This window comes from Nycticebus coucang, chromosome 14 (genome assembly GCF_027406575.1).
Source record: "Nycticebus coucang isolate mNycCou1 chromosome 14, mNycCou1.pri, whole genome shotgun sequence".
Lineage (NCBI taxonomy): Eukaryota > Metazoa > Chordata > Mammalia > Primates > Lorisidae > Nycticebus > Nycticebus coucang.
Genome location: NC_069793.1, coordinates 67,578,705 through 67,592,757, shown reverse-complemented (window position 1 = coordinate 67,592,757; position 14,053 = coordinate 67,578,705). Strand labels below are relative to the sequence as shown.

The following is a 14,053-nucleotide window of genomic DNA, read 5'->3' as shown; positions in this document are numbered from 1 at the left end:
AGGCCATCCTGTGGCCCCTACTCTGCCCACTCATAAAATGTGTGACCTAGACAAATCTCCTCCCTCTCTGAGCTTCAGTTTTCTTATCTGTCAAAGGAAGGAATCAGATGATCAGATCCATCTTTGCGGGGTGCTATAATGGTTCATGTAATTGAAGTGCTTCCGAAGGCAGGCTCTGACCAGGTGGTCTGTGTGAGTATGTGTGCATGAGCATTTGAGTGTGAGACAGTGTAGTGTGTGTGTGTGATTGTGTATGAGTATGTATATAGGTCATCCTCAAAAAAAGATATCCCAGGTATTCCTTGAAGTATCTAGCTCTAGAGGAAGCTTATTCACCCGTCTTTGCCTGATTCCCCTGAATTGCTACCCCAGAAAGTAGGAATTAAGACATTTTTCTGGGTGAGACATACTGAGGACAGGAAGGAGCACTAACTTTGAAGTTAGACTTGGGTTTGAATCCTGGCTCTGTCCCTTACTTGGTACTTGACCTTCAGCAAGTTATTTACTTAAGCCTAAATTTCCTCTTGGAGCTAGTATCTCCTAACTCAGCATAGCCGTTAGGCTAGGATGAGATGAATATGTAAAGTACCTGTCACAGAACCTAACACATGGGGCCAATTACATAATTTGTGGGCCTGGGGCAGAATAAAAAGTGGGGTGTCTTGTTCAGAACTTACCAAGTATTTTAAGATGTCAAGTGTAAAACATTAAACTAAATAGGAGGTTCTTCTAAGCACAGAGCCCTGGGCATCTACACATACTCCAAATGTTAATTTTCTTCCCTTCCAAAGACTGGTTTATTGGTTTGTTTCCATTTTAACAGGGAATTCTTAGAGAATAGAGAGGCTTCAAGGTCCAAAGAAATGATGAGACGTTGTGCTAGAGAGGACCAGAGAGGAGCCTATCAGAGGTGCTCCCAAATCAAGTTCTCAGGAGGCCTAGAATCCACCTACCATATTTTTCTATGTATAATGCACACTTTTCTGACAAAAGAAAACTTTTTTTAACAATGAAAACAACACACTTTATTGTAAATAAGGAATAAGGAAGGTTCCTAGGAATCTCTGAGAAGCAACTGAGGAACATAAACCCATGCGATTATTCCTTGTGTCTAGCAGAGAAGAATATATTACACTCGTACCATTTATAAATAATTTCCAGTCTGGCCTAACCAACAATCTTCGGCAATAGTGTCTGCTGCTAAATATAGACAGAAACTCCCTTCCAATCCAGCAAGCATTCTAGCTCCATTTCAAAAGCAGACATCAGAGCCTGTCTGTGATGGTAAGAGAGGGAAAGAGCAGAGTACAAATGAGCCTTTGAACTCATAATTCAAGTTCTCCCTGAGTGAGTTCCTTGATTCTGTTCATGCAACGATCAACAAGGGATCCAACTATCTTCTGGCTGAGGGGGTCACATGGCTTGCCTTTGTAATTTCAAGTGCCTTCTTTAAAACAACAGATACAAGTTTGGCAGAGTTAATTCGCACAGTCAGGTGGCACATAGGTGGATATATGCTTAGAGCCAAATCATCCACACTGGAGCTGGTTTCATCAGAAATATCCACAATGTCATCCAGCTGGGCCACCTGATCTTTCTTCCCATTCTCTGCCACTAAGATCCGGATTTTCTTCAGGCAGGCTTTGGATGCCCTCACCATTGCAAGGCATGGGATGATGAGCTCTTGGTCTTCCTCTGACCAGGATAAGTCCTGATTGGTTGGAGACCCCAACACATCATCTTCATCATTATGGTGGTCAGAGGTGTCCTCCTCATTGTCATTCAAGAGGCTGCAGTAAGGGTCACATTCTTCCACAGCCTTCGCCATTTCTTCATGTGCAGCTTTCACAAAATCCGCACTCTTTCTCAGCATTAAAAGGGCTGCAGCTTTGTTATCTCTTGGTATCCGGGGCACCTCCTGGCACGCAACCCAGACACTGTTGCAGGAAATTAAGTCTTTGTTCTCAGGGCTCTGAGCTGGAGTGATGGAAAGTGCTTCCACAAGCTGAGCCATGCCATCCACAATGTCCAAAGTGGTGCCTGGTACCAGCTTTCTCAGGGTGATCCCCTGATCCTTTGGAAGTGAATAGTATACTGCAATTATTGCCTTGATAGCAGCATGGACTTGTACAGAACCTCTGGGTTTCCTGCGGAGATGGCAGTGGAAGTTGAGAGAAGGCTGCAGGTCAGAGCTGTGGCCTTCCCTGACACTCTCACGCTGTCTCTTTGAGTCTTCTCTAAAACACCTGCTGATTAAACTCCTCGGTGGTCTCCCAGTCTTCCCTGACCCGCACTCGAGGCAGGAGCAGCCGCAGCTCCACTGCCAAGTGCCGAAGCTGCCCCACAGGCAGAGCCAGGCTGGGGACGGCTGTGCTCGCCATGTCCAATGCTCGCTGGCCGGAGTTCACAGACTAATGCCAACAACCGCCACGCCTGAGCTGCACCCTAACAAAAAATTTTGAGGGAAATATAAGGATGCATATTATACATGGGTAGTACTAATTCCATATCTGTATAAATGTGTTTAATTCCTTTATTCATGTTTATGTGTTAAAAGTGTAACTCTAGAAAGCAATAACAATATCTGTAGCAAAATAATACCTTGTAATTTGGTAATGAGTTCTGTTGAACTTCTGATGAACTTGCAATGAAGGCATTTTTGGACAATGAAGAGCGACATATTTCTTTTCATTCACTTTAGGCAGGAGCTAGCAATCTAGCTGGTATTTTTACAAAATTATTTTATAATACAAAGAAAAATACCTAAATATAAACAAATAAAAATTTAAATTAAAAAGTTAAAATAAAAGATTTTTTTACCTGAAAGTTTGGCTAAAAGACACAGGTGCACATTATACACAGTAGCCCATTATAGATGGAAAATATGATACTTTTCCTGGGCTAGCAGAGGAGGTGGGAATGGTGGGGTCATTTGGCTTAGAGAAGGGCATACTTCTGCCTCCCTGTCTCAGAAGGACTGTCCTGTGGCCACCTGTCACTGAATTCTCCTGGGTGAGAGGGTGATTTCTAAGATCTTTTCACAACAGGATCCTTGAATATTCAAGGATATGGAGATTCAGGGCACCTTTTGTGGTTTCTGTTTGCTCTGCAGCCTTTCCTTTGGGGCAGGATCTGGGTTACTCAAATGGTCAATCAGAAAACATTCACTGATGTCAGCTGTGTGCCAGGTCCTGCATTGGGTATTACAAGCCCCCAAATGTACCAGATCCGGTCTCTGACCTCAAGGGCTCACCTCTGGTGGGGAAGATAAACATGGAGACAAAGTATCACCATACGTGGGGGCTGGACTATGATTGAAGAGCACAAGATCTGTGGGTAGCCAAGGGAAGGGGGTAACACAAAAGGAAAATAATCATGTTCAAGGCAAAGAAGAGATGTAAGTCTGACTCAAGAAGGAGGAGCAGCACAAACGATAATTGCTAGAACACCAGGATAAGGACGTTGAACTTAACTCTGTGGATTTTGGGGATCCAGAGAAGTGATCTGGTACTAAGACATCACTACTTATCCACTAGAACTGTTCAAAATGAAAAACACGAACAATTTCAAGTGTTAACAAGGATTTGGAGCAACTGGAACTATGATACATTGCTGGTGGGAGTGTACATGAATATTACTTTAGTTTGGCAACATTTACTAAAGCTAAACACACACACATGCCTGATAATTCAGCAATTTCTCTCCTATTTTCACCAAAAACCATGTACAAGAATGTCTAGAGCAACACCATTTGTAGTAGCCTCAAACTAGAAACAACCCAAAATGTCCTTCAATAGTTTATAGGATGAAAACATTGCAACATGTCTAATCATTGCAATATTATACAGCAATGAGAATGCTACTTCCAACAACTAGGGTGAATCTCACAAACTTAATGTGAGTGAAAGAAGTCACACACTAAAGAACACATGTTGTATGGATCCCACTTACATCAAGTTTAAAACCAAGCAAACCTATTTTTTTGCAGTTTTTGGCCAGGGCTGGGTTTGAACCTGCCACCTCCGGCATATGGGGCCCATGCTCTACTCCTTTGAGTGAGCCCCACAGGCACTGCCTGGCAAACCTATTTTATGATGTTACAAGTCAAGACAGCAGTTAATCTGAGGGTGAAGTGGCTAGAAGGAGGTATATAAGGGAGCTTCTGAGGTGCTGGTCATGTTCTGTTTCTTTACCTGGTTGTTGGTTTCATGGATGTTCACTTTCTCAAAATTCATTCAGCTATGCACTTATGATTTGTATATTTTTCTATGAATGTTGTAGTTCAATTTAGAAGGTTTAATGTTGAAAATTCATTCCAGCTATATTGTATGCACTGGAGAGAGTTAATCTCCATGGATTGGAGAGAGTCAATCCTCAGGCAGAGAGCCAGTGGGAAGCTTTTAGAATAGCTGAGGCACCTCCTTGTCCTTTTATTTTCTACTCAGCATGCTACATGTGTTTTGATGACTGTTTGTTTCCTTCACACAGGTTAAACAAATCAAGTAATTGGGAGAAGACGGATGGATGGGAGGGGATATCATAAGTAAGCGCTCTCCAAATAACTCAAGAACAAAAACTGAGGCTTTGAAATCTCTTCCACTCCATCCTCTCTCTGAAATCAGTCTGGCCTCAGGATTGGATATATGAAAGTCAGAGCAGATGAGTCACTTGTTTCCTTAACCACTGAGAATATTTTTCTCACTTTGTGAATTCAGCCTCCCTCCCTCCCAGACATGGGGGCTTAGCTTAGGATAAGACAACATGCATCCTTTCCCAGAGACTCAACATTCTTTTCTGTTACCTCTTTTACGTCACCTAAGTCCTTCTGGATCTCCAGGAAAGGAACTGAGGGCCTGGGGGCCCAAAGACAAGGAAGGAGCTGCTGAAGAGGTCACTGTCCACTGGGCAGAAGGGATCCTCCAGATCAGAGTACCGCTGAACACTTCGAAGCTGGGAAGTCAGCCAGTGTTTCATCTTTTGTTTTTTCCTCCTGGGGCTTCCTGTCCCAGAGGTGGATGGAGAGGGGTCATGGGGACTTCCTGGCTTCTACAAATAAACCTTTCCGTTGTCGTTGGCTGAACAGTACTTCCAGGCCAGACAGACCAGGTTGATGGGCAGTAATGCTGCCTTCAAAGGAAGCTTAGGTTCATATGAAGGAAGGCTAGGCACTGCTGAGGTGAGAAAGTGGTCATGTTAAGGCCAGAACTGGACCACCCATTGTTGAGGGGTGAGTGGGAGGTTGGTGGACGGAGAAGCAGCGGAGAATGTGAGGGTTAGAATGGCCTCAAGAGTCATCTAGTTTGTTCTCTGAAGATTCCCAGTACCCAGTGACAGTTTCTGGCACATAACAAGTGCTCAATAAATATTTACTGACTAAATGAGTAAATTTAGTCTAGTATCTTTACTTTAACTGAGTCAGGGAAGCAAGACCCAGAATGGAAAAGAAAGTTTCTCAAGGACACACAGTGAATTAACATCAGAAACCGAACGAGAGCTCAGGGTTCCTGAATCTCACAACAGTGTTCTTTCTACTGGGTGACAAGCAGTGCTTAGGGAAGGGGAGCAGCATTCTCCTTCCTTAAGCCAAGGGAAACAGAGGACTTTACAGAACCACTCAGAGAGCATGACATGTGAACCTGAAGTCTGGGGATAAGATACGGAATTTGACATATGCTTGAAGAATTTAAAGGTGAGAGACTGAATGGAATTTGTAGGATAAGAAGAGAGATGGTTGTGCTGAAAGAAAACTGTTCTCTCACTGACCATGGGGCAAAGATGGACATTTCTTAGGGACAGATATGAACCTGGAAGAAGGGAGCTGGCTTGGATCTTCTTAAAGGTGAACTGTCCTCAAAAGTCACCTGGAGGGCACTAGGCCCCTAAAAAAGAAGTCCAGGAGCTAACCTGGAGGAGAAGCTTTGCCAAGGGAAGTGGAATTGGAGGCTGTATTGGAATTGAAGGATCCCCAAAGGACCCCCTAAAGCTTTCCAATGAGTAGAATTGGTTTTGGACATCTGACCTCCCCAAAACAGAATACCATATTACAATCAATACTCTTTGTTCCTGGTCTCCTTTTTAGAGGCAGAGATAGACTTATCTTGAAACTAGTGAAGCTTACCTTTTAGGGCCCCTCATTTCCAGAGGCCCCTGTTTAGGCCCACAATTTTTTTACTTATGATTTTGTATTCTTTTTTAAAAGGTAGTGTTAGTTTTCTCTTGATGTAGAACTAATTATCACAAACTTAGTGACTTACCACAATTTTATTATTCCAGTTTCCATACACCAGAAGTGTGGGCAGGACGTGACTCAGTTCTCTGCTCAGGGTCTCAGCAGGCTGAATTCAATTTGTTGATCACGTATAGGTTCAGATTCTCTTTTTTTTTTTTTTGGTTTTTGGCCGGGGCTGGGTTTGAACCCGCCACCTCTGGCATATGGGACCGGCGCCCTTCTCCTTGAGCCACAGGCGCCGCCCGGTTCAGATTCTCTTTTAAGCTCACTGGTTATTGGCAGGATCCAGCTCCTTACAGTTGTACAACTGGGGTCCTTGTTTTCCTGCTGTTATCAGCTAGGATCCACTATCAGTTTCTATGGGCCATTCTCAGGACTTTGCCATTGCCCTTTGTCATGGACTGAATGTTTGTGTCCTCCCCACATGTTGAAGTCTTAACCCTCAAGCTGTTTTTGGAGATGGGGCATTTGTGAAGTAAGTAAGGTTAAATGAGGCCACAAAGGAGAGACCATAGGACCCTTTCCTTATAAGAAAAGACACCAGAGCTCACTTTCTTTCTCTCTTTTCTTCTCTACAGACACCTACTGAGGAAAGTCCATGTGAGGACACAGCAGGAAGGCAGCCCTTACCAGAAGCTGGCCACATAGGCACCCTGATCTTGGATATCAGCCTACAAATCTGTGAGAAAATAAATTTCTGTGGTTTAAGTTACTTGTTATGGAGCCCAAGCAGACTAACACACCCCTTCCTGCAGTTCACAACATGGACGTTTGCTTTCTTCCAGTCCAGCTAGAGTGCATGTCTCTGACTTCCTCTTCTGCAACCAACTGGAGAAAACTCTGCTTTCAAATGGCTCATCTGATTAGGCCAAGCACACCTAAGATAATCTCTCTTTTGTCATTTAACAGAATCATGAGAGTGATGTCTCACTGTATTCATAGTTTCCACCTACACTCAAAGGGGCAAATACATAAAAGCAAAAAGGTCATTGCAGAGGGTCATTTTAGAATTCTACATAAGCTTCAGATCCCACAAAACCTGGATTCCCTGCCTGGAGGGTGTCAGAAATAACTGCTATGGAGTAGGGGAGAAGGAGGGGAAGAAAGAAAGAAACCTTATATACCTGGTCTATCATTGCAGGCTTCCTTTGAGTTTGGGGAGAGAACAAATTAACTTTCATGAGCTTGGAGAGTTGATATCACACTGGACTAGATTAGAGCTAGGTGATTACATAGACTGGAATCCAATTTTTTAATACTTAAAAGGGATTGGAGAACTTTAATTACCTGAGCACCAAAAAAATTATCCTTATGAAATCTGCCCAAGATTTCATCTAGTGGCAAGAAAAGACCTATTTAGTAAATTGAATTTTAGAGAAAATGGAGGAAAAAAATAAGGTTTTCTGTCTGACAGTATGAGTCAGCATGTTTAACAAACTAGTTATATTTATATTATAGCATGTGAGGCATAAACATATGGTAAAACAACCAAAACATGTAATTGTTCAGGAAGTAGTCAGAATAGAGAAATTCTTGGACTGGGAATTGGGAGACAGTTCTGATTCTTTCACTGACTCTTAAATTGCAATGTGGAATTATTTTAACAAACCATCTACAGAGAAAATGGGAAAATGACAGGAACAGGTAATTCACAGAAGGGGAAATGCAAATGGCAATAAACATATGAAAAGCTGCTCAAACTCACTAGTTGTCAGGGAAGTGCAAAATTTAAAAAAAGTGATACAGTTTTTCAACAATATGGCTGACAAAAATTAAAACATTGAGAACATTCAACTTTTATTACTATAAAGGAAAAAAATTAGCTTTCTGTTGGGTATGGTGGCTCACGTCTATAATCCTAGCACTCTGGAAAGCCAAGGTAGGAGGATCCCTGGAGCTCCGGAGTTGGAGACCAGCCTGAGCAAGAGTGAGACCTCATCTTTACTAAAAATATTAAAAATTAGCCAGGTGTCATGGTGGCCACCTGTAGTCCCAGCTACTCTGAAGGCTGAGGCAGGAGGATTACTTGCACCCAGGAGTTTGAGGTTGCTGTGAGGAAGACTGATACCATGGTACTCTAGCTTGGGCAACAGAGCTAGACTAAAAAAAAAAAAAATGAAAGAATAAGTAGCTTTCCTTTCCATCTTAGGTTCATGGCTGAGGTCCCTTAGATTAACAAGAGAAAAACATTCAAATTTATTTAACTTATTTATTTCTTTTTGAAACAGTGTCTTGCTCTATTGGGCTACAGTGCAGTGGAATTATTATAGCTCACTGGAACCTCAAAGTCCTGGGCTCAAGTGATCCTCCTGCCTCAGCTACCCAAGTATAGGGGACTACAGGTACTTGCCATCATGCCTGGATAATTTTTCTTTCCTTTTTTTTTTTAAGACAGTAAGTATCTTGCTATATTGTCCAGGCTGATCTTGAACTCCTGGCCTCAAGCAATCCTCTGGCCTCAGCCTCCCAAATGCTGGGATTACAGGCATGAGCCACTGCATCTGGCCTACAGTTGATATAAGTTTAATTTGTCACAGGAAATGAAGACCCCCCAAAATTGTATAAACTATTTTTAATGCCAGTTTTGACAAAGAAGTGGATTATTGTGGAGAAAAAGTAGAGACAGTGTTTCTACTAAAAATAGAAAAATTAGCCAGGCATAGTGGCGCACCCATAGAGGCATGGTCCTGGTGGCACACCCGTAGTCCCTACTACTTGGGACACTGAGGCAGGAGGATTACTTAGTCCAGGAATTGAGGTTACAGTGAACTATGATATAACACCACTGCACTCTAGTTCAGGAAACAAAGCAAGACCTTGTCTCGAATAAAAAAAAGTACCACTATCTAAAAATATATGTACAAGGAGAGTTACAGAAACATTGCTTATATTGGCAACAAATTAGAAATATAATTTGTCATGGGATTAGTTTTTAAAAAGTTGAAAATAACCTGCATCCAGCAGCAGAGAAGTGATTAAATATATTTTTGTGCATTTATAACATATTGTAAAATATGATCTATCTATTTAAAAAAACAAGTTAAATCTATATGTAGATTTGTACCAGCCATAAAGAATGACTATGAAATACTGTTCAGTGAAAAAGCAAGTTAAATAATAATACATATTGCATGTCCCTGTTCTTGTTTTGAAAACAAAAAGCATCCTTTGTGTGCTTACATTTTTGTATTAGCAAAAAGAAAACTGTGGCAAGTTACACAATGTACTGTTAATATTGATAATTGGAGGTCAGGTGGGGAATGATGGTGAAGGAGTGGTGAAAGTATTAGAGGGAAGAAGGGGGAAATTATTGACATGAGTTTTATAAATTAATGATTCCATTGTTTGACTTACTCCATAGACTATGTATTATTCTTGTACTTTTTTTTTTTTACTCTTGTAATTTTAAAAGAAAACTATGTTTAAAAAATTAAGTGTGGCTCAGCACCCTTTGCACAGTGGTTACGGCGCCAGCCCCATACATTGAGGCTGGCAGGTTCAAACCCGGCCAGGGCCAGCTGAACAATATTGACAATTGCAACAAAAAATAGCCAGGCATACTGGCAGGCACCTGTAGTCCCAGCTACTTGGGAGACTGAGGCAAGAGAATCGCTTAAGCCCAAGAGTTTGAGGTAGCTGTGAGCTATGATGCCACGGCACTCTACCCAGGGTGACAGCTTAAGACTCTGTCTCAAAAAAATAATTAAAAGTGGCTGGATGACCGTTGCTCAGTGGTTAGAGCACTGCCCTGCCCCATGCATGGGGGCTGGTGGGTTCAAACCTGGCCAAGGCCTTCTTAACAAAAAAAAAATTAAAAGGATTGAGGAAAAGCATAGGTTTAGCAGTCAGAAAAACCTAAGTTTGAATCCATGCTCTATCACTTTCAAGCTAAGTAACCACAAATGAGTTATTTAAACCACTCTGAATCTTAGTTTCTCATCTATTTAGATGGGGTAATACCCAGCTCCCAGAGTTGTTAATTAAATGGGACAATGCATTTAAGCGTTGAGCATATAGTACTTACTCAAATGGTACTTACCTGAGCCCCACTTGGGGTTGGATCGACTTGAAGGAACCCTACGCACATGAATGATTTGACACCTTGCAGCAGTTGGGTCCCTTCAGGAAACAGAATTCACACTAGATACGTTAACTGAGAAAATTTAATACAAGGATTTAGTTAAATAAGTATTAGAGGACTAAAAAGGGGGAATGAGAGGATAGTAGAGAAAATAATTATATTAAACAGCGAAATCCCCCATGGGTAGGAGAATAAAGGGAAGAGGATAGGCTATTAAAACCTACAAGCCTAGCACATGAGCTTGTTCTCAGAGAGCCCCCCTCAAATCTGCAAACCGGCATCAACTGCTGCTGTCAATGGCCTTTGCTGGGATGGGGAGAGGTGGGCACTGACAGGAACTGGAAGGAACAGGTCCCATCTCTTCTCTCCTCCAGTGTCCCAGTCTTTCTCCAGTGTCCCTTATGGGGGAGCTTTCCAAGGGGCCAGGCTGGTAAAGGTGAAGTGTAGTTTGCAAACCCCAACCCCAGCTTCTCAGGGTTTGGGCTATGAGGTATAAAATGTGTAGTTAAGAGACACAGCATCAAATTTAATTTCATCAAATCAGCTTTCTTTAACTATTGTTCAACTATGTGTCAGAGGCCTGTTGAGTATGTGAAAGGGAAGGGCAGGAAGAAGGACTGAAATAGAAAGACCAATCCTCACCGTTATTTTTCAGAGCAATTTGGCCCTCACTTAAACTCGTAAAGTCCCTTCCACAAAACAAAAGCCCTTTATTTATTCAGCCCAGCCTCCTTAGGAAACTGGTGACTAAACATTCATTATTGTTCACCTTATATTACTAACCAAAGTATCCCTCACAACTACTGGAGGACTTTGCCCCAGAGGAATTCTGATATACACAATTTTGTTCATCTTGTAAAATCTCTGGCAATATTTTGGTACCCAGAAATGTGTGGGCACCTGTTACAAATGGAAGTCTTGGGCAGCTGCTCAGCTGACATGCCCCTTACTCCAGCTCAGATCTCCTCTGGGTCACTGTGGGCAGGTCACTTTGTCTTTGGTCCTCAGTTTCCCTGGGTATAAAATGAGAACTTTAGGCTACATTATCCCTAAAATTCCTCACAATTCCAGCGTTCTATTTTTTTTTTTTTTTGCCTATGTTATGAACAAAATGAATCATGGCTAAAAAAAAAAAAGATTAATAAACGAAAGAAGGGTGTTCTAAAATGTTAGGTTTTTTTGAGACAGTCTCTTGCTATATTGCCCATACTGGACTTTAACATCTGGGTTAAAGGGGTCCTCTCATTCAACCTCCAGAGTAGCAGATTTGCCCCTGAAGTAGGTTGAATGGTGCCCCTGTATATATTAGATCCTAATACTTGAAATCTGTAAATGTTATCTTAAACGAAGCAGGGTCTTTGTAGGTGTAATTAAGTTAAAGGATCTTAATGTGGGGAGACTATCCTGGGTAGGCCCTAATTGTAATCATGTTCTACCATGCTGGGCTTTAAAAAGTTAGATTTTTTTTGAGCTGGGGGTGGTGGCTCAAGCTTGTAATACCAGAACTTTGGGAGGCCAATGCAGGAGGATTCCTTGAGCTAGGAGTTTGAGGCCTCGGCGAGCTATCATCATGTCACTGCTCTCCAGCCTGGGCAAAAGAACAAAACTGTGTCTCAAAAAACAAACAAACAAAAAGAAAGTAATCTCTAATGACTTTGAGGCTAAGGTTAAGGTATATTATTATTACATTTAGAACCATACCTTGACATTAAAGAGCATTCTTTGGCCCAACCCAAGTATCAGATGTCAATTAATATTTATTAATGGCCCATTCTAGACTATGTTCTATACTGAAGATCCAGAAAAAAGATAAAATACTACCAAGCCTCTAACCAGAAGAATAATTAACTAATAAGATGACAAAGCAAGTGATCAATACTTGAGTAATGTACCAACTTGCAGTTCTGAAATGAAATTGGCTGGGTGCAATGTAATGGTATTTGTTGGTACAAGGTAAAGAGGTTTCTCAAAGGAAATAAATTTGCTGAATTTTTTAGAATTTCATATATGCTTTATTAATTTACAAAAGAAAAAATGCTTGGTTATTAATAGGGTAATGAAACTTGGGCTAAAAAGACATTAAACATGGTAGTGACAGTGGAGGCAAAACAAAACTCACACTTGGGGCTGACCTATGAAATTAGAATGCCGAATGGAGTTTTATCAATTCCTTATGTAATGTATCCAGTAGTTTTTAGAGTTGGGAAATAAAGCTGAACGAGCAGATTAACACCCCACCCCCCATACTACTAGTACTATCTATATCCTATGTGCTAGGAATATATTTTATAAGTCACCAGGACTCCCAGGAAAAAGTGCCTCTGACTTTCTTTTCATGCCACTGCCCTTGTCTGAACATTCTTCTCATGACTCATTTGAATACATTCATCCTACACAGCCTGCCTCAAGCCCTAGCTCCTATTTGGTCTCCCTGGTACGTGTATAGAAAACATTAGCATGCAGTGATCTATCCCCTTTACTGACTGGACAGAGCTGAAATTAACAATATCTGACTCTGTATCTCACCTCCTATAGTCTATATTTACAATCTCCCACAGGAACAAATCACCATCACCTAAGAAGAATAAATGTAATGCCTAGAGCATCTGGAAGGGTATGTGAATACAGGTCAGTACCAGGAAACATTTTACCATTGGTATTCACTCACTCTCTCTCTCTGTCTCTCCTCCCTGACCATTTTCTTGGTCTCTTTAACCTTCTGTCCCCTTGTATGCTACACTCATCATGGAAGAGGTAGCAACAGATCTTGCGAAGCTACATGGCATTAGGAGAATCTCATGTCCTTCATATCCTGCAGAATGAGACATCACAAGACAAACTAAGTCTTCTTTTTAAATATTAGCTACCACCCAAAACAGCTTCATTGTGTTACCATGCAGACAAAATCTCTTGTCTTCTTACTGTTTTCCAAAGACCACTTTTCCCTGTTGGGACAAAAGAGAAGGAAAACCCAGATTTGCCTCCATAGTAGGCTGAATGGTGCCCCTGTAGGTATTAGATCCTAATACTTGAAACCTATAAATGTTATCTTAAATGAAGCAGGGTCTTTGCAGGTGTAATTAAGTTAAAGGATCTTAATGTGGGGACTATCCTGGGTGGGCTCTAAATGTAATCACGAGTATCCTTTTAAGAGGGAAACAGGGAGTTTTGATGACACACAGAAGAGGAGTCAGCAATGTGACCATGGAGACAGAGATTGGAGTGGTGTGGCCACAGCCAAGGACTGCTGACAGTCACCAGAAGCTGGAAGAGACAAGGAATAGGTTTGTCTCTAAATCCTATGGAGGGAGGTCTGACCCTTAATTTGGCCATGTGAAACTAATTTTGGATTTCTAGCCTACGAACTGTGAGAGAATACATTTCCGTTGTTTTAAGCCACAAAGTGTGTGGTAATTTGGTACAGCAGTAATAGAAAACTAATATATCCCCATTGAGATTTAACCATATCAACTAGTAGGGTACTCAACCCTCTCTGTTGAACTATGACATTCACAGCTGGTTCAACTTATACATGAAATAAATCATCATCATTGGAAAGAAGAGAACTAATACTTCTTGCTGTTGCTGTTTGAATTCTTTAGAGGCAGATACTAAAATAAAGTTTAAAATAAAATAAAGTTTGGTGTGCTGAATATTTATTAGGGTGAACACTTGTGGAAAGAGGGGAGGATTAAAACACCCCTGGAGTGAAACTGTAAATACACATTTTTGGCCTGGACATG

The 14,053-nt window shown here is 41.4% G+C and overlaps 1 protein-coding gene and 1 long non-coding RNA gene across 2 annotated transcripts in view; one reads left to right on the top strand and one right to left on the bottom strand.

Annotated features, from left to right (window-relative positions):
* The window catches only part of LOC128564948 (uncharacterized), a 29,465-nt gene extending 24,848 nt beyond the window's left edge, over positions 1–4,617 (top strand). The window contains exon 3 of the long non-coding RNA XR_008374179.1: positions 4,489–4,617. This is a non-coding gene — a long non-coding RNA (uncharacterized LOC128564948). The remainder of the gene's footprint in view (positions 1–4,488) is intronic.
* On the bottom strand, positions 1,111–2,363 carry LOC128564947 (cyclin-D1-binding protein 1-like). Its single transcript, XM_053561054.1, has one exon. The coding sequence runs from the start codon at positions 2,012–2,014 to the stop codon at positions 1,394–1,396; it is 621 nt and encodes a 206-aa protein (XP_053417029.1). The 5' UTR covers positions 2,015–2,363; the 3' UTR covers positions 1,111–1,393.
* Positions 4,618–14,053: the final 9,436 nt, after the last annotated feature.

What these genes read in the sequence shown, in the direction of transcription:
- LOC128564947 (XM_053561054.1), bottom strand. Translation starts at nt 2,014, where the DNA reads ATGGCTCAGCTTGTGGAAGCACTTTCCATCACTCCAGCTCAGAGCCCT.